This window comes from Clavelina lepadiformis, chromosome 3 (assembly GCF_947623445.1).
Source record: "Clavelina lepadiformis chromosome 3, kaClaLepa1.1, whole genome shotgun sequence".
Lineage (NCBI taxonomy): Eukaryota > Metazoa > Chordata > Ascidiacea > Aplousobranchia > Clavelinidae > Clavelina > Clavelina lepadiformis.
In genome coordinates, this window is record NC_135242.1 from 20994357 (window position 1) to 21017077 (window position 22721).

Here is a 22721-nt window from a genome sequence, read left to right on the forward strand (position 1 = left end):
AAAAGTCTGAAGTTGAGAATTCATGTGTGCCAATGTGTATGATGTGGCATTTTGCGGTTAACACAGTAAGAAATGAGGCTCTTAGTCACTGACTGGTCTATAATCATCACCTCTCTTGCAATTGTAAGCTTTTCCAAATTTTTGGAAATTCATAACTGGAACTTTTATTCTTGAAAAAGAAATTAAATTTTTCAGGGAAACGTGAATGAAGTTGCATATCAGCAAACTAAAATACTTCAAAATATAAATAAATATAAATATATTTACATTACACACACCAGAGTTTTACATAGAGTACCGGTTTTGATAAAGTTTGATTTAAAACTTACGCCTTATGCTTGTCGAATTGCGGCATTGATCTGCAATGTTGTCGTGGGCAGTTTGCGTGTCGTTTATCTGTTAATTGCAAGGTTAAAATAACTTGTTTGTTACCGTACCAAGTTGCTCTCTCAACATTCTTGTCAAGCTTACATTACCACCATCTGCCAGATCCCACTTAACTGCCGAATACTGGTCTACAATACAATTTTTTGTTATGTAAGAAATTAAGCTGCGAGGTACGGCTTCACCAGTTTTATAGGTTTCCGTATTTGTTAAACTGGCCAACAACGTTGTCAAATCCATGCGTTATCTACGTAAAAAACATGTGTCTTGAGATGGCTGCTTTGAAGTAGCCTACTTCAGATGTGATCATTGATCATTTCGTTTGTTTGTTGGTTCCAAGCAGCAAAAAGTTCTCACTTTTCCACATACGCTACACTTACAGGAATATAAAGAAGGAAACACGTGTTAAAGTCACCTCGTGTGTTATGAACGCTCCAATGCTGGGGTAGTTTATAGAATTAGGTTGACCAACATCATAAAAGGGCGATTGTAATAAACCAGCCGGAAAAATGATCTGATTTCTCTGTATGGCGTAGAAGGCATTCACCTGCGCTGGTCTTGTTACCCACCTGCACAAACGTTTACATCGCAGTTCAAAGTAGATTGATGCAATTGTCTAAAAGAACGTTATGACAACAAACTTAGTTTTATATTGCCGTCGTTGTCGGCAATGTTTTCTGCAAGAGTTAGTTCACGCTATAACTTTAACCAGGTAATTCCTTCTTTTATATCAAATCATAATTCACTTCAAAGAATAACCAATTTGATTCTATTGAAGTATAAAAAGGTATTTGTGCTGATATTGTTGTCTTGTACGCGGGGATTTTCTTTGTCTTCTTTGCTGCAATATTTACCGGAGTCCTACAAAGGCTCGAGTCATTATTTTCAAGGAATTGATTTGAATCTAGTCAATGTGTCGAACGATTCGACTTGTCTCGAGTCGGTTGGTTTTGATAACGTCAGCGTTTAGGTAAAACGAACATCTTACACTTTTGTTTACGAACGTATACGATGTTTGTAGACAATTACCTATAGCGATTTTAGACAAGTTGCCTACTTGGTCCGTTACGTAGTTTGGACACAATCCAAGTTTTCTTAACACGGGCTGTGGTTTCATCTACAACACTGGCTGTCACTGTGTCAGTACTTGACATTAGAAATAATGAATTCAAGTGTGGAGCAAACTCTATTATAATTAATCATTAAAGAAACATTCGGACAGTCCTTTTATAACTCTGATAAAACTTCATACACTGTAAGTAAATTTTGTTTAACTGGAAGTTATCTCCAAAGTAAAGGAACTTGCCAAAATACTATTTTTCCATCGCATTGCATATTTAAAGTAGGATTGAATCGAGCAAACAAGTTTTAAGATTTATATTATTTGTCTGGGGGCAAGTGATCAAAACCTTTGAAGTTTTACCCAACTATATACAACAGTCGACAACCTGACAGCTGTAAGGGTTTTAATTATTTGTAACCTTATATTTAGAATAATGTGTAACTTTCCTGTGGTGTATATTCAAAATTATGACCTCACAACTTTTTCTTTGATGGTGTTTTTATTTCATTAACGAGATCACAGTCTTATTTAAACCTACTTATTATTACTGTTACCCAGATATGCAATTTTGTTAAAGGTTGGTGAAATAAGTCTGTTTCGATGCCTTTGCATTGTTTTGAAAATTTCTAGCAGTCGTCGGATCAACGCTGATATATACAGTGCAATACATGGAGCAGTTGCCTTGTCAAAAGATTCTGATCAGGTGGTCACCAGACTTGACATATATCGGCTTCCCTGGGATACATGGCATCATCACCTCTCTTGCAATTGTAAGCTTTTCCAAATTTTTGGAAATTCATAATTAGAACTTTTATTCTTGAAAAGGAAATTAAATTTGTCAGGGAAACGTGAATGAAGTTGCATATCAGCAAACTAAAATACTTCAAAATATAAATAAATATAAATATATTTACATTACACACACCAGAGTTTTACATACAGTATCGGTTTTGATAAAGTTTGATTTAAAACTTACGCCTTAAGCTTGTCGAATTGCGGCATTGATCTGCAATGTTGTCGTGGGCAGTTTGCGTGTCGTTTATCTGTTAATTGCAAGGTTAAAATAACTTGTTTGTTACCGTACCAAGTTGCTCTCTCAACATTGTGGTCAAGCTTACATTACGACCATCCGCCAGATCCCACTTAACTGTCGAATACTGGTCTACAATACAATTTTTTGTTATGTAAGAAATTAAGCTGCGAGGTACGGCTCCACCAGTTTTATAGGTTTCCGTATTTGTTAAACTGGCCACCAGCGTTGTCAAATCCATGCGTTATCTGCGTAAAAAACATGTATCTTGAGATGGCTGCTTATAATTTGAAGTACTTCAGTCGTGGTCATTGATTATTTCGTTTGTTTGTTGGTTCCAAGCAGCAAAATGCTCTCACTTTTCCACATATGTCGTCCATGGACGCTTTTACGCAAAACCGACGTTTTCGTTTAATCGTCCTTGGACGGTTGTTGAAATAGGCTTAAATCAGTATGGACACTTAAAAACGGACGATTTTAGGATAACCTTAAATAGCGGATATGAGGAAAGCGTCCATGGACTGTTTTGGAATAGGCTTAAAGAGTAGATATTGGAAAAAATTCCATGGACAGTTCTGAAACTGTCCACTCCTGAAAATAAACCTGAAAAATGAAAAAGTGGAAAATTTTTGCGAGCTAATGCCATATAAGCGTTTATAAAAACTTTCAAAATGCTCACATTGCTCATTTTTTTGTTTCTTTTTAGTTTTGTTAACTTTGGTTAGTAAAGTGCTAAAACTTGATAAAAACACTAAAGCAGGGGTTCTTAAACTTTTTGGCACACGCCCCCCTTGACGGTACCTAAACATTTCGCGCCCCACCTCATTGCTAAATAAGAAAGCATTAAACAAAACAACAATTTCTTTTCAATTAACTTTCATTAATGTGAAGGATGTAGTTGTTTTTGGGAAACCAAACGTTTACTTCGAGGCTTTGTAGAAGATAATGCACATCTTAGGTCAGCTTCACAGTCAAGTTTGTTCCTAGGTTTTGTCTATATTCATGAAGATGACGTTGCAAACGACTTGGTCTCAAAACGTCGTTGCTTGGTTTTCCTAAGCATATCAGGCATTGCGGTACGACTTTTTCGTTCACTGTGGTATCTATATAGCCATAATTCAGATAATTTTGGTGACGCTAATAAAATTGATGTGACGCCTGCTTCATCTCCTACAATGCTCCGTCAAATGATAACCACATCATTTCACCACAATTATTTTTCCAAAATATGAGTTAGGTCATTTTTCTAGCAGGTGACGTAACATCCTAACCGGAACATTAAAAAAACAGTGCACGTAATATTTATTTACAAGCATCAAAACTTGAAGACTAATAACTATGCAAAATGTAAATCGAAACACAATTTTGGGCACAAAGTCGACTTTCGTGCAGAAGCAAGCAATGAGTATGTTCTGCGCAATAACCTCCAGAAAGGAGCAAACCTACTCACGCCGCACACTTCGGTTTTAAGAAGCTGAACTGATGTTTCGTTTTTTGGAAATAGCGCGTCCTAAAACAGAACAACAGGACAGATTTTTCAACTCAATCTTTAGAAAAACTGAAACACGTGGTTATCATTTTTGTAGTGCTTTGCGTTGTCCTTGTAAGAAAGCAAAACAGTACAACGTATAAGATGAAATGGCACCATTCAAAAGTTAATCGATAAAAATCACAATTTCAAAAAAGTGCCATGTCTTATGCTACTTTCCCTGTAAATAATAAAATAAAAATACAACTTAATAAAATAAAAATACAACAAATAATACTCCCCTGACATATAGAAACACAGCAGCGGTTTCTCTAACACGTTTATTAGGAGAAAAGCTGTGGTATGAGTCGTTAGAGAACTTGGAAAATCTAAAACAAGAGTATTTTCATTGCTTTTGTGAACTTTTATCACGGCTATATATTCTTAAATGATTATGCATAGGCAAATTATATTAAACTTTATTAGATAAGACTAGTTGAGAGTTAAGCAAAGTAAATAACTTTTCGTCCGGTTGGTTGCTTTTCGTTTGGTAAATTTTGTCATGATCAATAAAGTTCTAGACCTTGACAAAGACAACGAAGTAACAAGTGCTGAAAACCCTTTTCATAACATCTTATAAATAAACCATCCTGGTCTTGCCATTAATTCAAGCTGTCTGTACGTAATCGAATGATCGTCAAAATCTGTGCACGTCATATGTATTTACAGGGAACGAAAGTTTAAATAACGAATGTGCAAAACGCGATTTCAGAGACAAGATCGACTTTCGTACACAAGCGAGCAATGAGTTTCTTCTGCGAAATAACCATCCCAAAAGAACAAGTTAACTTGTAACCTGTCGCACACATCGGTTAAAGAAATTAACTGCAAGGTCAAAGACGACAAAGCAAAAACGAAACCACTCGCAAATGAAGAGCATGAAAATATGTGTTAAGTCAATTTGTGATGGTGCAATGATAAACAATGCACAGATGCATCAATAACAAACTCTCTGTTTGTCTGTTAAAGTTATACAGTGTAGAAGAAAAGTATATTTGCCAGCAATGACTTGTCCAAGTTTCAAGTGAAATTTTGAGTCTCATAAAACTATGTAAGCGTCTAAAATGTGGAAAATTTTCAATGATAGAAAATAGTTGCAGCGCGACAAAGGAAAAAACCAGTTATCTTTATAAAAGTTTTGAACGGGAAGGAAAGAATGCAGCGCGATATATAACCACAAACTGTCAATTGAACGATGATAATCCCGGAAAATGTTTAAGCATTCAACAAAGCACAGCAAGCAATCTGCTCCGTATAATTGGAGTTGGGAAATGCAAAATGAAAGCCGAGATTTCAATTCCAGCACAAAGTGGAAACAAGAGAGAGCTTACAGTAGCACTTGTGTTAGATTTCAAGGTCTTGGTGGCCGCGTTTCAGTCGTCGTTGGTCGTAGCGACGCGTGGTCGGTTTAAGGTCCTCAATCCTTTGGTTGTTGATATAAATATTATAACTTTAAACGCCCAAGAGTGATTTCGACAAAAACTTAATTATTGATAAGACACTGTCTTTGAAAAAAAATTCATTGCACATTGTGACAGCAATTGGACATAATCGGATGAGGTATGAGATCAGACGTTGCTCATAAACTTCTCTCTCATGAAGACTATCTTCATCTCTTCAAGACTCTCCATCAGTTCGGATTTGCTCTTCTCGACCATGTCCTGGCATCTTTTCATCCCCGACTCCAGCTCCTCCCAACTGCGAGAGAGCAACGCTTTCTGCATCACGTCCATCCGACGCTCAAGGTCCGTCTTTACCTGAATAATATTTCGGGAAAAACTGTAAGTGTTTTAGCTGATAAAATCACGTTTTTGATCCAAGTTCAGCAAAACGGTCATGTCTGCAAGGATGAATTGTTTTCTGTGTCAAAGGTTTCAACGTTGCCGCTATTGTCCAAAGAAATTAATTTTTGAATCAATCTTACCAAAGCGATCTCCTGTTTCGTTCTTTCGACATCTGTCTGTAGTTCGGCTACGACAGCTCTCGTACCGTCAACTTTGCCTCTCGTTTCGTTCGACTCAAGTTGAGTTGTTTGAGTAAGTCCGGTATGTGTCATGTCAATTTGCCTCGAGATGGTCACGCCAGAACTAGACACGTTATCTTTGATATCCTTGAGTGTAAAACTGCTATGTTAGTAGCGGAAATTTACGTTTATGCGGCAAATTTTCATATAAGATTGTAACGGAGAGAATAATTATATCATATCATGTAATTAAAGACCAAAATAAACGTCAGTTGCTTCCAGAAACTTCTACAAAACGTCGCCGTACCTCTGCGTAGATCTTAGCGTCACTCTTGACGTCACGCACCATCGATCTTACGCTTCTCACGCCTTGCTTGACTTCAGCCTGGTCGGCCATCAGATCACCCATTTTGTTCCTGAGGGTGCTCAAACTGAGTAGAATCTTGTCAGAGTCGCTTCTGACCTCGTCTTGATCAACCTGGGTGGGAAGTAAGAGTTTAAGCGGCATTGTGGTTTAATACACAAACTTATTCCGACTTATTCATACGTTATGTAGCATGTCAAGTAATGGTAGTCTGGTGCATACTGTTTTAGCGTAAACTTTTTCACTGCTTACTGCTTCTTTATCCAATGCCTTTGAAATGTGTTCAATTGACATTTCAGAATCTTCAAAGAGCAATTTTTTGATAAAATTCGCTTTCCTGTATTTGTTGATTTCCATCTTCTGTTTTCGCAAGCACAACTTCTTCCTGAGGAAAGCCGGAAGCGTGAACTCAACTTCCAAAGTTAAGGCAACCTGTTAGAAAATTAGAAAATGTTAACTTGGTGGGAAGAAACTCTCCAAAAAAACATTTAACCGCACTGGCGTATCTTTCATGCTTTACCTGCATTCCCAGTCTCTCTAGTGTAGCGTGTTCTTGTACCTGTATGATGTCACCAACAGCCAAACCAACCTACACCATAAAAATAAGGTCAGTAAAGTAGTATCAAGCCACTTCACTGGAATGGAAGCAGCCATAGGTGGGCAGTACCGAATTACTGTACCGTGGTACTTTTTCAGTACCGATACCGGTACATTTTTTGCCAAGTACCGTTACCGACAATACTTTCAAGGTACCAACTGCCCACCTCTGGCAGTAGCACATAACTCAACTCATCTGGCAGTGCCACAGAGTATGTTGTTAACTTACCAGCAAGTTCATGATGATGATGGTCATCACTAGAAGAAAGATGACGAAGAGGACATAGGTTACTTCTCTAGTGTAGATCTGTTGTGATGAAAATGGATGCGCAACTCAATTATGAAGTAACACAGTAAAACACATAAAAGAAATAGGGCAAAATGATTTGCTTACCGCTTCCTCATACGCACTGCTTCCGAAGAATTTGCTCGTGTAATCCAATTCTCCTATCATCATCACCGACGTTGATACAAGAGCCTCATACCAGTTTTCAAACACGGCCTGTGTAAAGTAGATAGTTAGAAAACATGTATCCATTTCTTTTTGTCAAGGTTTGTTTGGTAAATTAATGCGATACTCCTGGCGGCTTTTATAAACTTTACTGAAAATATAATCCCTTTACCGTGACATTTAAACCAGTAACAACTTTTGCACATGATCTTATTGCCTGAGTTGTGCCAAAAAACAGCTTGAAGGTTTTAATGTTATTTAAATAAAATTTTCTTTTATAGAAGTCACCTGGTTTCCGAGTAAGATGGTGAAGGCAAAGGCGAACCCAAAGATAAAGAAGACAAAGACGAGGAAGAATTGACCGAAAGTTTTCAAGATGTCAGTAAACATCACAACAAATATTCCGAGTCTTGGGATCTTTTGAATAAAGAGTAAAAGTCCCATCCAGGAGAGAAAAACTGCAAATGCTCCAACCTCTTGTTGCCATTCCTAAGCAGAAAGGATCGAAGTAACTTGATGAAATTTGACAATTACAGATAAAAATTTGCAAAACTGAATTAATTTTTTCAGATACCGATTAACATTTTTAATGCAATAATTTCATCGTAGACATGTGAACTACCTTTTTATTTATTCAACACGCATCACAGCACTTTTACATACTTGTCTTAGCCCAGTATCTCCCTGAAAGCTCATCAGAGGTTCAGAAACATCATCTACAGTGAGAGCTTGATCAGTTAAAACAGAAATACTGGGTAGGCTGTAAGCGGTAAAGTTGAATGTCAGGATGAGTGAGAGAATGTACAGAGTCACTTCTATGACGTTTGTGATGTCAAAATAGCCAAGTTTTTGGTTGACAAACTGAAAAAGCTGGAAACCAAAACAAAATTTTTCAATTTGCATTGCTGTAAATTTTGCCTCACGCTGTACAGATGATTATTATATAGACCATATTCAGGATGTTGGCAGAATATAAGACATTTTATAGATAACTACAAAAAACATGACATACTCTAAAGTAAATATAAAACAGTATAACCAATAAGCATGAGCTAGTATTTATTGGTTCACAAATTCCAAAATTCAGTAAATAAGAACTGCTCAACGGTTCAATAACTACCTCTCTGGCTAAATTAAAAACTGCAAATCCAAAGATACCCCATCTCAAACCACGCGTGGGGGCATTAACAAACTGACATGATGGTATATCATATTCCCCTCTGAAAAACCAACAATCCGTTCTGTTTCCCGAAGCTGCAAATTCGTCAGCATAAGATTCGTTAGCTCCTGAAACACAAAGTTATATCAGATGTTTGAAAATGTACCAGCGTCGAGAAAACTGTTTTGCTGCTATAGTAAGTCAGAAAAGCTGCATTATATACAAGCATGTAAGCCATATTTTCCAATAAATATTTCACAAGTACGATGCATGCACTATAGTTTTGTGACTGAATTTTTCTTTTCCCCTTCACACATGCAACTTGTAACATGCAATCTGAATTCACACATGTATGCACTATGACTATAAGGAGACCTGTTAAATTGAGGAAGTATTTCCGATATTCAGTTGTCTTCACCCAATCGATCCTGTAAAAGGCGGGAAGCAACATCATGTAAACGTTGAGGAGGACCAGGTACGTAACAAAGAGAAGGAGGTTGAAGTAATAGAGGTAACGACCATATCTTCGCCATTTGTAATTAAGCAAACCAGTTACAACTGGATGGACTAGAAGGCCTTCACATTTTGAATCAACCTGATAAAGATGAGGAAGTTTGAAATCAAAACCCCAAGAATCATTTTTTTTGCAAGTTATAGGTGGTAAAATAAAATATTTAAATCTTATACCATTATCTTTAGAGGGTGATTCTTTTGCAATTCGTCAGAATCTTTGGAATAAGTCAGAGCTTCAGGTGTTAACTGTCCGGCATCATCATAAACCTATGCAAAAAAGAATCATGACATAAACATCTTCCTTTTTTAAAACACAGTGGAAAATTGGACATGTACTTGGAGAAATTAGATGCAACATCTCAATGAAAAAAAAGGAAATAATTGCACCAGAAAATTGAAACGGTTTTACCCCGAAAAGAAGGATAAAAACAGTACTTTACCGAATATTGAGTGTCATCAATGGCAAGTGGAGTTGTATCGGTCGTTTTTGAACTGTCGGGTCTACCTGCTTCAATTCTTTCCATCCACTCTGTGCTGGCAAACATGTCATCAAAGAACTCATAATTGAGAGTGATCTATAAATATAGAAAATAATACGTATGTGTTTTAGTGATGCTTTGGGCTTAAACTTCACTTAGCAAATATTCTGCCATCAAAAACTGTACTTAGAAGAGCAAATACAATAGTTTACACATTTCAACTTCGTTCTTGTCATCGACATCTATTACCGAGTAATCGTCATTTTCTGGTTTCTTTCCATTGTCAGTTATACACTGATTGCAAACGATTTGCGCCATGTCTTCCATCTTGCTGATCAGTCTTCGCATGGGAGTTGTCATCCGACCTGCAAGGTTGTTAAGATAATCCAATTACATATAATATACACTTTAATATAAAAATATAAGATGGGGAATTCAAAAAGATTCATTTAGTGGTTTCTTTCTTTACTTTCTGCTATTGTTATAAAGATGTGCATTGAATGATGACACATCTATTTAAGCGAGGTTATATAACTCATACTTAAGCAACTTGTCAAACCATATTACCTGATACCGGGTTGATTACGGCATTTTTCAATGATTGTTGCCATGTTTCGTGCCTTATTAAGGCAAGAACACATTCTTTTTGCGAGCAATCGATTGCATAATCGAGTGCATTTCTCCCATCCGCAGAACGAAATGTCACATCTGCTTTCCATTGCAGTAATAGATGTACCATTTCCACATGACCACGTTGACATGCAAGGTGCAAAGCGCACACCTAGAGATAACACAAAGGACTAAACTAAAAACAAGTCTTAGGGAATTAACTAAGTTGCAATAAGAATCCACCACTTGTAAGCTTGTAAACATTATATACCATAAATTGTCATTACTTATCACGAAATATGTTTAACTTCGCTAGAATAAAAAAGATGGGTTCAGTAAAATACTGTATTTATTTCAACTTGTATAGTTAATAATTGTTGTCACCAGCACCCATGCAACGAAAATACAGCAACCAAAATAAAAGTTTATAAATCACTTGAGAATAAGTCGCTTTCCACAAAAATTTGAATTTAATTCCAATAGGCTAGAATTTATCATTTAAAAAAAGAAGAGTTGAAAAGCAAAGCCAAACTTGCAGTTTTAGTATGCTTTACTAAGCAATATGCATTATAAACTGTTTGGAAAATCTATAATGCCAAACAGAGAGCTATTCAAAAGGCAGATTTTTTTACAAAAATCAAATAGCTAACAGCCTGAATCGTGCAAATGTCAATTCATAACAACTGAACTGGGCTAAAACCTCACGATCATGCGAAACACCTTCAAGCAAAGGCGGCACATGAAAACTTAGGAGCTAGTTTACAAGTGCACAACCAGATGACGTCACAATTTGAGTAGCTGGGGTCTAACACACAAAGGCATCCTGTGGTTGTTCACTTGTATACCAGACCCAAGACTTACATGCTTAATCCAAACATAGCTTGATAAAGTTTTACATATAAAAAAAACAAGAAGCAAATGAAAAAGCCGCAGACACATTCGGCGCTTACCTTGGTGAACTGTGCATAACAAAAATGTCATTATGAAGTTTACGTGCAACATGAAATAAACAAAAACGCCAAGTTAATTGCAATTCTGGTATGAAACTGATGGAATGGTGTCAATGGTGTTATGCAGTACCGACTACGGGGAAAACCCAAAAGTAGAAATTACGTTGGTAATTTTATTAAAAAAATGATATCTTGATTATCTCTGATAAAAAAATTCAACTTTGCAAGGTTTAAGACAAAGTACAAACTGTTTCGTTTTTTAGGTTTACCCCTTAATCTTCGAAATACGTAAAAATGATGAAAACACCACAGGGATGCATTGTAAAAGAAGCGGTTAATTTCATCCAATGACAATGCCAGAAAACCAACACGTGACACATATTACGTTACCCTTCCGAATGTTTCTAGTTTCTTGAAGAAATAGCACAATCATGTTTATGCAGAGGCTCTAACATCTAACCTTAGAAAGGTACCACAGAATACGTCTTGCATACACAGCAAGTGCATTCCTTTACAAACATTGTGATCAAAATTTCGTGAAGTAAATTCAAGCATTTCAAGGAAAACCTTTCATTTTGTCAACGGGAGCCTAGCTACATACCTTCACCGGAATAGCCCAAGAGATAGCAGCATTAACCGGTTAAAAATACAAACTTGCCGATATATTAAATTTTTCGAATAATTTTTGATAGTTTTGGAATTGTTACGTTGAAGACTCGTTCCGGCGTTGGAATTAAAGTAGGGACCCGTGTCGACTACTAAAATATTTACAAACATAAGATTTGGCTTGATTAAATAGCCTAGAAAAACGTTTGCTTTAAGAACAATTCCAATATCTTTAAAGTTTAGAATTACGTAAATACCTTTATCTTTCCTCTTGGTTGGATGCTGGCACCTGCCTCGAGAAGGCACCTGGCGGCTTTTGCCCATCCATACGCAGCAGCGCAATCTAGCGGTGTCCATTGGCGTGCATTACGCAATTCGATATTGGCTCCTGACTGAATCAGACTGAAAATCCAATGAAAACATTGAATCAATTTTGCAAAAACTATTGTTTAGAACATCTAGGCTGTAAGCTAATCTCGTAATCTGTTTAAACAAACACTTCCCGTGATTTGACTCTTGAGGTTGTATCGACGTTTCACAATAACACAATCCGCGATTGCAGATTGTTTTTAAAAGAATATTTTTCGATAGACTTACACAGAAACGCAGTTAAGGTTTCCACCAATGGCAGCCAAGTGCAGGGCGGAGTTGGCTTCTTCGTCACCAGAATTGATTATAGACCGGTCACGGTTCACTAAATCCGGTATAATTGCGTCATGTCCGTGCAACGACGCCATGTGGAGTGTGGTGCGGTCGTCGTCGTTTTTAATATCAGCCGAAGCTCGATGATTTAGAAGTAACTGAGCAAATAAACACGAAGATTTGTAAACAGGTAAAAATCGCCGAACAGACTATGCTAACGATATCTGAAGCTTCTCTAAACTAGCTATGTGTGGCTTCACGTTTTTGTCTTACTTTCACTGTGTCAGTGTGGCCTTTCACGGATGCCAGGTGGAGAGCAGTGTTGTTGTATTTGTCCCTCTCCTCTATCATCAGCCTCATCTTGTTCCTACGCAGGAGAATCTGGAAAACCCGATAAACTTTGATAAATAAAATTGAAAACTTATACACCCAATATGCTGTCACATGATAGGTCTAAGCGTTTTGTAATAAACGCTTTACCCTACCTTTTTCCTTTAATATTTCTACACTTGTTACATTTGCTTAGTGCTGCATTGCGTATTATGTGTATGTACAGTATACGCGTTTCTTAAGTTCTTAATCGTTTGTTTAAACAATTCCACAATCCACATATACATAAATCTTACAGTTAATGCATCCGATCTATTTTCCTCAGCTGCCCACATCAGACACGTTCTGTCATCTTTGTCTGTTTCGGTGATGTCAGCGTTATACTCCAGCAAATAGGTGATCGTTTCAAGGTGACCATACCGAGAGGCGATCAGCAAAGGAGTCATGAAATCTGAGTCTTTCATCTCAATATTTGCCCCGCTGTTTTAAATTAAACTATAACTTTGATATTCTAGTTTTAGATTAATCTTCTTCAACTGCAGAATCTGCGAGAGTCGTGCACCTTGTATCGTCAGGATGTAGGTTATATCTTAGGCCTATATTTTATGTAGTTTTATGCTTGTTTACCTCTGTAAAAGATGCTTTACAATAATATGTGCGTTATGCTGACAAGCGAGAAGCAAGGGAGTAACAAGGGAAGAATTTCGTGCGTTTATATCGGCTCCCTCTTTCATTAGAAATTTCACTATTTCAATCGAATTTGCTTGCACCGCTAGGTGAAGGCAAGAGTCGTCTCTCGAACGACACACGTCGACCATACTTCCCAAACCTAAATAGTGGGGAAAATCAGCAACCCTTCTGCAGTATACGTAACAACCAGACAAACCCACGCAAGACCTTGAAATAAAAGCTCTGCTGACCTGGAGTGGTTATTGCTTCAGAAAAAGGTGTTGTAACGTACAAGTTCACAAGGGCTCTAATGCCTAACCTTACGAATCTTAACGATACCAAGCTTTGACACTTTTACGGAAAACAAACGTTTGCTTTTATTTCAGTTTACAAGCTTGCTGTATTACCTACAACCAGAAAGTGGTTACTATGCTATACGGTTGAACTATTCCTTGAAGCAATCGTATCGTAAATTCAAACCCCGATAAAAAAAAGTTCTGTTTTATGCCCACGTAACCCCATGATTCAGATTCGAACCTGCTAGCCGCGATTTCTCAACACAGAATTCCACAAGATTCATATGTCCATTTTCAATCGCTAGATGAAAGGGAAGATTTTTCTCTGCATCCACGTCGTTAAGGAGTCCGGCAGCTCCTCCTGCGAAAAAGAAGAATGCTGATGAAGCTGATGAAGCGTCATTTGTTTGTTTATATCGAGAGTGCTCAACGTTTATGCCGGTGAATGTAAGACGCACAGTTACCAATGTTAGTAAATACTATGGATGTGCCGCGAGGAAGATTATTCGGGTTTGTGCGAACCCGAATATCATGAAGGTCGACACGAACGAAGCCCGAATCTATTCGTATTAGAATCAAACAATAAAATTTCCTCCAAAAGTTGTCAAGTCTTGCTTCTAAAATGACGTAATCGATAAATAAATCGCTTTCTTTCGAAAAATAGTGTTTAAAAAAACGATCGAAAAAGCAAAATCGTTAGGAAACGACCTTCATTGTAAGTACTGCTGACTCTAGTTTACCATTGTCGGGAAACTAAATCATAATTTTTTACGAAAGTCAGTAAATTTATAAGTAATATTGTATTCGGGTTCGCCATTGTTGGTGTTCGTGTTCGCCCGAATCTTCGATAAAGGCGATATTCGGCGAATCTATTCGGGTTTGGGTTCGTATCGGCACATCCCTAGTAAATACAATAAGGACCTAAAATTCGTTTGGCCTCAAATTTTATTTTCCAATTTTTTTTTCCTTAAACAAACAAATTAGAATGATTATGTGTAATACTGTTGCAAGCAATATTTTGAGTGATTAGGATCTACATCGTTTTGTTTAATCTGAGCTAAGTGCTGGTATCTCAATGAAGCGTTTTATTTTATTAACTTGTGCAATAAAAGACTAATTGCGTAATTGACTTATGACTTTCAGGCAATTTCTAAATTTGCGTAAAAGCAACGTACTTTTATGTTACGTTTAATGCATATAAAATTTAGAGCTACGTAGTTGCTAAAAGCTACGAGTATATGGACCAATTCCGGTCAACAAGCATGTCGCTAAGAAAATTAAAGTACTATATCAACATACCGTTAATAAACTAAGTTAGGTCAATGAAAAATAGCTACACTAACATGCTTAGTTAATTTATACGTTAATTGAAATGAGAAATTAAACGAGACCTCAGCTAAGCTCGAGGTTTCTATATTGTATCACCATTCGAGTACCTTTCCAAGCAGCAAGCTTAATACCAAGCGAATTACTGGTTGTTGATCTCACTAGCTTGCTGAAACCGTTGAGCGGTTTACCTTCATTGGTTTTCGAGTCATTGTTGCTTCCTTTGGAGTTGCTTTTACCATCACCGTCTCCGTTAACGTAAGTCGCTTGGGCAGATTCCGCAAGAGTGTCGGCTTTGTCCAAAAGAAATTGAGCGATCTACAATTGTGATTATGTCTAACATTTTACTTTACATAAACCAATTTTACAATCTCAAAACTAAATCTATCTTTTAATTTCCATTAGTGACCTGGATGCTTCCTTCAGCACATGCCAGATGCAGTGGCGTGGTCATGTCTTTGTCTTTGCATTTCAGACTGGATCCAGCTTCCAACAGCAGTTTGACGATTGTTTTGCGCCTGTACAGGCAAGCAAGGTGCAAAGCGGTCATACCTTGATGATCTGTCATCTGAAATATTAGCCATACCCATACACAATCGTATAACCCTTATATAATACAGAAATTTTCGTATTGTTTTTTTTTGTGCTAAAAATATACCGTTTTATTTTTAAAAACTTTAAAATATTTAAGAAATTTTTAATAATAACTTTTATACCTCCAGTGCCAAGCCAGGGCATTCGAGCAGCTCCCGTACCGCTGTAGTATTGCCTCTAGTGCAGGCCTGGTGCAAAGGGGTGAGACCCATTGCGTCCTTGGGGTTGACGTGTGCTCCATGTTCAACTAAAAGCTTGAGGCAACTAAATGATTCCTCCGGCGGTAGTTCTTCATCAGAACTTGAATCCTGCGTAAATAGCGGAAGTTTATCCTCAGTAATATGCCCATGTACTTATCCTTACAGTATTTAGCCTTCATAGCGTTAGTCTACACTTAGGCTAGGTATCAACTCGTCCAGAATTGTTATAGTAACTTGCGTAGGTGAGATGTTTGCTGTTTTGGTAGTTTTGCTTAAAGTTAAGATAAGTAAGATATGCTGATGGACATAAAATGTTTTACATCATCATCGTTTCCAGATTGGGCTTCCACCGCTTTTTTCTTTTTGTATTTGGCGATGAAATGTAATGGTGTGGCATCGTCTTCTCCTTTGGGTTGGACATCTAACAACATTTCGTTCCATAAAAAAATCTCCATTGTAACGGAAATAAAAACTTATGTCCTAGAACACAGGTAGCGACAAACTGTTCTCAGACAATAAACACAATAAATATGAGCACTATGTCTACAGATATGGACAACTCTCACTTGCTCCATTTGAAATTAAGAAATTAATCATATGATAGTGGTGATATCGAGCGGCGTAATGCATCGGAGTAAGCTTTCCGTCATCTCTCGCGTTCAGTCGCTTTTTTCTCTGTTGGACATGAGGCAAGCGTTCCAGAAGTTTTTCCATCAGCATTACATCGCCCTCGCGCGCCACCTGGTGAGATAACAAAATCCAAAAGGTGTATGCTGCTAGCTAATAAGTTCATCTTTTATCAATCATGAGTTGAAAAAGAGCACAGTTTTTTAACGTTTACAGCATAATGGTGCGTTAACTGCATGATTGCCAGTAAAGATTATGGTTACTCCGGTACCAATAGCTCCAAAACCATAGATTTAGCCGAAGTTAAAATCATTTCCATATTTTGACACAGCTTTTTAAAGTTGCTTTAAACAAGAGTTTTGGACTTTGTCATTTGTTTGACGCTATTTGGACACGCTTTTGGGCGTCAGTACTTTCAGTGTATAATACTGAGGCATCCGCAAACATCAACGTATAATATATTGCCAAGCTCTATTACAACCAGACTCAAAGGAGTAACCAGCAGGACAGAAGTCAAAAACCCCTTTCAAATTTTGATGACAAAAAAACGTTTTCAGCTTTCCGGAATTACGTATATAATTTGCCATGTTAACATTGTTTGATGTTTACATTCCGCTGTAATGGCTTGAGAGTTGTCGTTTGCGGTTACGAGAACTGTAAATTTTGAAAGAAACTCTTACCATAAGACTGTATTTTAACTGGGTATAGTTTATTTTATTATTTTATGACAAGTATTTTAAAAACCTTTTTACGTCTAAGTCCAACATCAAAAGCACCGAAATGCAAAATATTGGCTGTATATTAAGAAGTAACCAGTCTATATACTATAGGGATATAGGCTATAGCCTAATGAGAAAACCTGAAGGTAAAAACAGATGTTTAAACACTTGTTAAAGCCTAGCCGGCACTGAAACCTTGATTATTTCATGTCATAGATCATTGTTATATGGAATGTTACATTTTTCCAGATTATCAGATTTTCCGTTTGATCAAATTTAATTGGCGGCCTAACAAGTAGATGAATAGGGTTGAATAAAACTTATCGTCTCAAAAAGTTAATAACATTCAGCAAACACATTTCTTATCAGGGCAAACAGAAATTGAAAAATCGCTAGCTTTGAGCAGTATTGTTGTCTGACGGTATGAATGTCAAATTCACTAAACGTTTTTTACTCTGTCCAAATCTTGTGTTTGCCATCGAACGGGTATAACTTTTATTGTTGCGTCATACGTGTTGTTATGGTAACCGCAACGCACTATAATGTTTACATGTTCGATCAACAAAAAGCAAAAAGGTCAAACCAAAAAATCATACCTGGTGAAAAGTGAGGTTGGCTAAATCTGATTGGGTGTAGACCCTGACGTGGTCTGGCATCGTCACCGGGTTCTGCTCAGAGATTGGGGAAGTCTGGGCGAAAGCCGGGTTGATATTCGCCACCAGAGCGGCCCCCAGAGCCTTAGGTCCCTGAAGAAGGCTCGTTTTCCGGTCTTTCATCTCCATGACGATGCCCGGTTACTTAACCCGAGGTTTCAGAAATGATTTAGATTTCGGTATTTTTATGCACTGCCTTATATATATAATCTTTTGCAAAAGCTGCAGCAATAAAAAAGAACTTTAAATCTAAAGATATTTGCATTAGTCCGGTAGTATATGGCTATAGGTGATGGCTTAGGTAAAAATTCTTTTAGTTCAGTCTGCCATAGAGATTTTCTAAAACAAAAATGACCCACAAGTTATCTTAAGGAAAGGGCATGCGGTATCATCTGGTATACTTATATATATATATATATATATATATCTGTAACCTAAATATAATATATATGTGTATATGGACCTTCATGTCTGCTTTTCCTTGAACCCTTCAAACAATATTAGCTTACGTTTGAAACTATATTATTCAAACAGTTTCACCTACTCTAAACAATGGGCAAACAGTTTTTCGGTAATTGCAAATATTTATTTAGAAAGTGTCAAACGTCGCAAAGCCTTCGTCGATTGAGTCTGGATGTGGGTGAAATCTGAAATAACCTTTCATGGTTTTGAGCATAATACTCAGACATAATGCAAAAAGTATTATGCATTATATAAGACGCACTATGAAGCGAAGATATATTATAACGAATGGTCAGGCAAAAAAATAACTATTCAGACCACTTTAGCTCCTTAAGCTGTTAAGTACCTCATTATTTTCTTAGCTATTGTATCGAAATTAAATGGAACAGCTTCTTTTACCTTTAAAAGCCCAAAACCTAAACCACTATTTTGAATATATGAACCAATGCTTGTTTTTGGTCTGTGGCTATGCGATTACCGGTCTTGCACATTTGTTCAAATGACAAATTAATTTTTCCCTAATTAAGAAGTATATGTTAATTCTATTGCAAAGATCCTTTGTTTAACTGCTTGAAACTTCTGACCGTGAATTTAATTTTGCTACATTTTCACTACCACACATCGTTTAAAATGGCAATGGTTTTTAATTTACCGAAAAGTAAACAAAATTTCTATGTAAAGCAAACTGGTACACCATGTATACACCAAAAAATGAAAAACGTCAAACCATCAAATCAAAATCATCTCGTGTTGGAATTGAGTTATCCGATCACTTTCTTGTCAAGCTGATGTATAAATCAAAATTTTTGCTGTTTACTGTCAGGTTTATGTTTCCAGGCAGATTTCAGTTTTTCGTATTTAATTTTACGTTAGTTCATGTTGCGTCACACAGCCATCAACAATACCCGAAAATGATTGACCGTTTTCGTTACAAGTTAATTCAAGCGTGACCAGTTCTTATCTCGATTCGACCATGAACTCCGCTATACCAACACAAGCTACTGTTTCTCACTGGTTTTCAGCAGGACCTGGCTATCAGCTGCTCAGTTGTCAACGAAATAGTGGGATGCTGTAAACGGGGTGTATCATTTATTTATGACATTGGACGAACAAAGTCATTTGTGCAACGTTTTTCAAACGATCTTTCGTAGCTTAGAAAGGTCAGTGAAAACTTTCCTTCAAAAGAAAAACTTGCCGAATGCCGTTAGATCTGTCAGCAAAAAACGAAAGACGAATCAATCAGTTATAAATGACCAATTAAAGAAATCCTTAAAATTTCTAACAAAAATTAATTATTGAAAATCGCACCCTTCCGACCCTTTACATTGATTGTGGAATGTTTTTGATATTGTTCATGCTTTGGAAATTCCATCAAGCCTTATCGATAAAAACACTTGGTGTGAAAGGTAATGTGGTTAACAAAGATCCGTCGGCATGTGTCATGTTGTTTACTAAACTTGATTCGTCATGCCAAAATAGTCAATAATCTAATGGAAGCGTAAAAACTCGGTGAAAAATTCTCCACAAACTTGCCGGCACTTGACTCACACAATGCACTGGGTAACAAACTAGTCAGGCAATTGCCGATGGTTACGATTTTTGGTTCGTTATCTATGAATTTGACCATATTTTATATATAAACTGGTGCTTGACCGCGCAGGGTTTAGTCATTTTGTAATTTGCTGCTTTGTATTTCACAGAAAAACAGCAACAAAAATGACCCAACTTGCCCTTAACGTTTCCATAACTACAAGCATTATTTAGTTGTCTGTCATGGCGTGACGTCATGTCGTGAAAATAAACAAAGCTCGAGATAAACTGTTGCGTCAATTATATGAAAGATACAAGTCGCAAGTCAAAACTTGAGTGCACCTGCCGCTAATAACTTACTAAGCTTTACCAAGCTGACGACGAACGATACTGTAATATGCTTGAAAAACGTAAAATACATGCTTGTAAGTAAGTCGCCATTCTATTACATAATATAGCAGGATAAAATGTAACAGAATATTCGGGTCAATTCATGGTTATATAAATATTCTTTTTCCAGACGTTTTCAAAGCGATAAAATTTTACGATGTTTGAATTCTCATAAAAAACTCTCCATTATCTTTCTTTCCTCTCAAATTGACTGAAAACTGTAAGCTATATGCTGTTTTATTTACAAATTTTTCTCCTATATGTTAACAAAAACTGACGATTTTGAAGACATTCTTGCACTTGAAATGTTTGATTAGCCATAGTTAACTTTTCAAGTTCTTTCGGAATGTAAAAGTTTGCAGAAAACCACTGCCAATTCCCTGTAGAGAGAAACGCTTAATTCTCGATCCTGCGAAACTTATCAGAAAATACATTTATGGTACTACAGCGTATTTGCATGAAATGGAGTTGACCATGACAAAACATAAAACTCTTGCCACCATTTTGATGATAAGCCTGTGATTTACAAATGTCAATGAATTTAAAATACAACGCCAAGGTCAAATTCAAGTGATAAATGACCCCTATTTCTGTCCGAATGGCTCGGTACGTTATAAAAAAGAAAGTTTTTTTCACCAATAGGCTAAAACTAATAGAAATTTCTCGTATACTAATGGGTATAAATCATTCTAATATCTAAAATCCATCTTAAGAAAACCACAGTTGGATCACGCCCTTGGGGACTGTTACCTGACTGAGTTTTGGTACATAGAAACAAATGCGAATGAAAATATGCGCGAGGAGCGATTTTCTTTGTGGCGCACAAATTTGCAGAGGTGACCGAGTAAGGTCTTTAACCACATACGCTGTTGTCTTAATGGGCGGCTCCCGCTTAGCCCGAGCAAGATAAGTCGTTTGCCTGGACGGACGAAACACGTCATTTTTGTGTGCAGAGCAGTAGCGGTAATGATTGGAGAAGACGAACGTTGCTTGAACAAATTTACTTATTTACACGAAAGAAAGGCAAAGGACAAAGTTTTGAGAAATTTCATCAAAAAGTAAAGCCGTGACGGAGTAATAACTTTCGTACACGACATACCTTCATCCTCACTTTTATCCAATAAAAATACTTACTAATTCTTCATCAAACGAATACCTAAGAATGGTTAAGCTTAATACTTAGCAGTCTCTGGTCAAGATATTTAAAAGCAAATGTAAATACGATTAAACCAACGATTTGTTGATTATCGCCTTTACGTAACCATCCAAAATCACGTGACATATACTCTGAGTCCAATGTACAAATATCCAAAAGAAGTCTATGTAGGTACTGCATATATCACACATACTTTGTAACACAAATCTCAACGCAGAAATGAACCTTTCCTGTTTCAGACAAATCAACTCACCCATAAAATAGCTGGTTGTATCATTCATAGGCGTCCATTGTAAAAAGTAAACAGCGTTTCAATAAAAGTCGATCGTCGTGTTCGCCATTTCGTGAGACAGAGCAACCTATTGCGTGAAATGTATGGTGCATGCACTGCTTAGCACAAAAGACTAAACATGTAAGTTCACACCTTTCGGTTAAAAAAGCAAAATAGTATTAAATTTTTGCTGCATCTCGTCGCTACAACACTTCATTACTCATGCTGTTGACATTTCTGACGTCACAATTGTGGAACGTTATCAAGTAAAAGAGGTCCAAGCAGATATTGGGTATTTTTTTCAAGAACGTGCAGGAAATAGTCTGCGAGATGCCGCTAAATTACAAATTATAACCGATAAAATAAATAAAATTTATAAAAAAAATTTGCCATGTAGTAGCAATTGCTTTCGTGAAACTTAAAAGAGAAATGTCCAAAGGTAGTTCCTGAATCAAAAGTTGATTTACAACACTTTATGTTTGCGTGAACAATTATCTTTGATTAACTAAGTACTAAACCATTATAGCAATTAGTTGATACCATCCTACAAGCAAAGTCGTTTCAATCAAAACATTCAAAAAAAGCAACTTGGTAATTAAACCATCCTTAATAACTAAGCCAACGAAAAGCGACACCATCACGTAAAGGACAAAGATCAAGAAATTAAAATCACGAATCGGCAATCATGACGTAGCATGCGTTTTATTAGCGCTGAGGACATGTTGATGGAACTCTATGATATCATCGGTGGCCAGCAGTAACTTACATAAAAGCAACTGTCGCATACGCTATCACTTAAAATCATTTTTAAGGTTCGGCGACCACTATAAGAACCTTTAGGGTTCGGCGATCACTGTAAGAACCTTTAAGGTTCGGTGACCACTGTAAGAACCTTTAGGGTTCGGCGATCACTGGAAGAACCTTTAAAGGACCGCGAATCAGACTAACTACTAATGTTCTGCTGTAGTTGCAGTAATACAAGCTTTGAGACATGGCAAAGACCGTTTCCGTCCCAAAAAAACCCTAAAACATTGCTTATGACCGTAATTGTGTGCTTGACCAAAACTGACGTACAAATCAAAGCTTATTAAAAAAAAGGCAGGGTATAATTTGCACACTTGATTCGTGACACTTTGCAATGCAGTAAGGATTGGCAATAA

The 22721-nt window shown here is 36.9% G+C and overlaps 2 protein-coding genes across 5 annotated transcripts; both read right to left on the reverse strand.

Annotated features, from left to right (window-relative positions):
* Positions 1–325: 325 nt before the first annotated feature.
* Positions 326–2561, reverse strand: LOC143450436 (neprilysin-like). Of its 2 annotated transcripts, XM_076950986.1 has the most exons (4): positions 2424–2561; positions 800–953; positions 472–631; positions 326–396 (listed from the first exon to the last, which is right to left on the reverse strand). In XM_076950986.1, exons 1-3 carry the CDS (start codon positions 2447–2449, stop codon positions 575–577), a joined length of 237 nt encoding a protein of 78 aa, XP_076807101.1. In that variant the 5' UTR covers positions 2450–2561; the 3' UTR covers positions 326–396; positions 472–574. The 2 variants fall into 2 exon arrangements, 1 of the variants encoding a protein (XP_076807101.1); XR_013114696.1 differs by lacking the exons at positions 326–396; positions 472–631; positions 800–953 and adding an exon at positions 1940–2263.
* Positions 2562–4647: 2086 nt separating this feature from the next.
* Positions 4648–18011, reverse strand: LOC143449549 (transient receptor potential cation channel subfamily A member 1 homolog). Of its 3 annotated transcripts, none has more exons than XM_076949801.1 (28): positions 17696–18011; positions 16320–16494; positions 16074–16174; positions 15676–15861; positions 15369–15527; positions 15151–15277; positions 13875–13994; positions 13296–13497; positions 12965–13148; positions 12612–12719; positions 12294–12496; positions 11954–12098; positions 11481–11501; positions 10099–10312; positions 9781–9896; positions 9493–9627; positions 9227–9319; positions 8915–9134; positions 8501–8667; positions 8044–8250; positions 7669–7869; positions 7324–7431; positions 7159–7236; positions 6853–6921; positions 6585–6764; positions 6276–6446; positions 5930–6115; positions 4648–5762 (listed from the first exon to the last, which is right to left on the reverse strand). In XM_076949801.1, exons 1-28 carry the CDS (start codon positions 17879–17881, stop codon positions 5574–5576), a joined length of 4251 nt encoding a protein of 1416 aa, XP_076805916.1. In that variant the 5' UTR covers positions 17882–18011; the 3' UTR covers positions 4648–5573. The 3 variants fall into 3 exon arrangements, with proteins under 3 accessions (XP_076805916.1, XP_076805914.1, XP_076805915.1); XM_076949799.1 differs by having other exon boundaries at positions 15070–15277; XM_076949800.1 differs by lacking the exon at positions 11481–11501 and having other exon boundaries at positions 15070–15277.
* Positions 18012–22721: the final 4710 nt, after the last annotated feature.

Excerpts from the sequence above, each read along its gene's own strand:
- LOC143449549 (XM_076949799.1), bottom strand. The coding sequence starts at position 17,881 with ATGGAGATGAAAGACCGGAAAACGAGCCTTCTTCAGGGACCTAAGGCT. Across the intron at positions 11,502-11,953 it reads AACCAAGAGGAAAGATAAAG|AAACTAGAAACATTCGGAAG; the intron begins GTATTTACGTAA and ends TATTTCTTCAAG. Across the intron at positions 7,870-8,043 it reads GAGATACTGGGCTAAGACAA|GAATGGCAACAAGAGGTTGG; the intron begins GTATGTAAAAGT and ends CTTTCTGCTTAG.
- LOC143450436 (XM_076950986.1), bottom strand. The coding sequence starts at position 2,449 with ATGCCGCAATTCGACAAGCTTAAGGC. Across the intron at positions 954-2,423 it reads CAATTCGACAAGCTTAAGGC|GTGGGTAACAAGACCAGCGC; the intron begins GTAAGTTTTAAA and ends ACGTTTGTGCAG. Across the intron at positions 632-799 it reads GAGCGTTCATAACACACGAG|ATAACGCATGGATTTGACAA; the intron begins GTGACTTTAACA and ends TTTTTTACGTAG.